Here is a 2,718-nt window from a genome sequence, read left to right as displayed (position 1 = left end):
AGAGTTTGGTTATGTTACGTTTCATTGTTTTGATGTCTTTACTATTTAGAATCCCAGATTGTTCTGTTTTTATGCTGTTTTGCAGCCACAAAATTACTTTATTAAAGGTTATGAATATTAACTTTAATCCATAGCACAAAAATACTCCTATAATTTTGTATTTTTTGCTGCTGAAGGGGATGAGAAATGACTCCTAATTTTAAGCAGTTGACTCCTAATTTCCCTGCAAAGACCATTAGAATGATCAACCTAAAAGGGAATTAATGGCCGATAATATTACTGTCCAAGACCCTGACTATTTCAGCAACTTCAAGTCTGTCATTACTATTGGTAGTCCTCATTAGAAAGGATAAAAGTCATACAAGTTAAGCACAGGAACCAATGAAGGGAGCCCAGGGAAGTTTACTTACCAGTAAGCCATTAAGTAAGGGACCACAGTGTGTCCAGCTGCTGAAGCCACAGTGACAATATGACCATGATTATTACTCATCATCGCTGGAAGAAATGCCTTTGTAGTCTAGAATAATTTTTATTAAGACAGAAAAATGGTTATTTTTGACTCACAACACCATTGGGAATATGTCATAACAAAGGTGTATTTTATTAAGATCATTACTGGCAGAAATGAGAAACTGAGATCGACAGTCAAATGTGGCAACGTAAGGAGCTGGAGACGATGCCCAGGTTAGAAGCACTAAGGAAGCAATTGATGCTGAAAGTTTTGAGAATTCATCTCATTTACATAGTGGATTTATGCCCCTCATTCTATCTTTGGTCATCAATATTTTCTCTCATTTCATATTAAATATGTGTTACAATCTAGAGTTATTAAGAAAATTTCACTTAATGTGAAATTGTTAGACAATAGCTTAGTGATGTTTCAAAGTACTGAAATGAACATTCCTCCACAGTCACTGAATTATTCATGCAATAAATATTGAGCACTTGCTTTGTCCTGGGGATTCAGAAACAAGAAAATATATTTTAACAGAGGCAGAAAAATAATCAAACTCAAGTCATAAAAATATAAAGACAGTAACAACACCTGAGGAGTATAATCCTATGTCTCTAAAAACTACAATATTATAAACCAATGGTAACTCATTAAAAAAAAAAAACCTCAATTATTAAAAAATACAATGACAGATGTGAATAACTTGGGGATATTAGCACAATGATTCTACATTGTAACTAACCTTTTTGAGATTAGTCATTCCAAATTTACATCAAGAAAACTTTGAGGGAACATTTTAGAAACTGTTTGTTGGGGAATATTCCAAAACTCTCATTTTCTTTCTACACCTTTATCTCTCTATTTATGTAAGACTTTGAATGGTGATGTAACAGATACAGGTTTCATGGACTTCACCCCCACTCCAGATACTGGAACTACAAATCCCATCAATATCAAGGAGAAGCACGCTGGGACGTGAGGGCAGAGCTGAGCAGCCAGGTTGGGATAAAACCGGACATGTGGGCTCTGGGGGTCTCTTGGCCTGGTGGTTCGTAGCTGGTCATTTGGCCCTTGGTCAGCTTTCAGTGTGCTGCTGGAGTCCAAGTCAGCAGAACTGGTAGGACATTCTAGTTGACTTGTATTTCTCTCCCTCTTTCCCTGGGTTGTTCCTTTACCTTTCTCCTTGTAAATAAACCCATTACTGGACCTTTTTGTGTATGTCCACAGTACAATTGAATCTTAAGCGCACGGTGAGGACCCACACACAGGCAACTCAATTCATATTGGGGTGCCCTATAACAGTGAGACTTGTAACAAAATTTGCAATTCTGAGGCATGAGTCTCATGAGATCTGAAAGCAGATTTTTATATAAATCAGATGACTTGGATGATCACTAGTTTCTTCCTTTATTTCTAACCTGGACTACCCAGAGACGCTATTTTAGAATTAAAATATATAATATTTGAAGGTTATTAAGTTTTTGAGGGGGGAGGAAGTATGATTGGTGGGATTTGGTTGCAGTATGTAAAATGATCTCTTTGATTGTTAGATCAGAATATCCTTGGAGAAAACTCCAACTTTTATTTGCTATGTCCTTTATGTCCACTGAAAGCTCACTTTAAACTGAACCTTCAAGTTTTACAAAAGTGAATGTTTGGTAAAAGCAATCAACTTACCCAGAAATGTGCAAGAACATTAACTTCAAAAGTCTTTTCAATCTGAGGGTCTTGTGTAGCAAACAAATCTGATGTATATACTACACCAGCATTGTTTATTAAGATACCAACATCTCCAACTTCTGTCTTCACCTTCAAAAACAGGTAAGAAAGTTGTGCATTCAGTGACTAGTATAGTATGGATTTTTCTACTAGAGGTGGAAAAAGTAATAAAAGTAGAATATATGGCAATATAGAAAAAACACGTTGATTTTAGGTAATTAATATTAAAACAGCACTGCTTGTAAGTTTACTAGGTTGAAAATTTCTTTTGCAACTAGTTCCCTGTCTTCGCTCTAGTAATTATAATTCAAGAGGCATGCGGTTTACAAAAAGAACCTGTGACAAATAAAACCACTAATACATTTTAAAAAAAACTTAAGTGCTGATTAGTTTATTGATCTTTTTTGGGACACATTTAGTTTGAGGTTTGAGCAGAACTATGTGAGTTGTTGTCAGGCAGGCAAGTGAGAAGCTAGCAAAGTGTCCCAGCTAAAGAAACTAAAATGGGAGAGTTGGAAGATGCTGGGATTAAAAGAAATCATTCC

At 35.7% G+C, this 2,718-nt stretch overlaps 1 protein-coding gene across 1 annotated transcript in view; it reads right to left on the bottom strand.

The window, feature by feature from the left end:
- Positions 1-2,718, bottom strand: part of HSD17B11 (hydroxysteroid (17-beta) dehydrogenase 11) — a 33,429-nt gene that overhangs the window by 16,962 nt on the left and 13,749 nt on the right. Inside the window, exons 3-4 of the mRNA XM_004681422.2 lie at positions 2,132-2,263; positions 411-517 (exon numbers count right to left, since the gene is read on the bottom strand). Coding sequence (XP_004681479.1) covers positions 411-517; positions 2,132-2,263 — 239 coding nt within the window. The remainder of the gene's footprint in view (positions 1-410; positions 518-2,131; positions 2,264-2,718) is intronic.

Source organism: Condylura cristata, unplaced genomic scaffold (genome assembly GCF_000260355.1).
Source record: "Condylura cristata isolate star-nosed mole 26May11 unplaced genomic scaffold, ConCri1.0 scaffold00012, whole genome shotgun sequence".
Classification (NCBI taxonomy): domain Eukaryota; kingdom Metazoa; phylum Chordata; class Mammalia; order Eulipotyphla; family Talpidae; genus Condylura; species Condylura cristata.
This window is presented reverse-complemented; position numbering and strand designations above follow the sequence as displayed.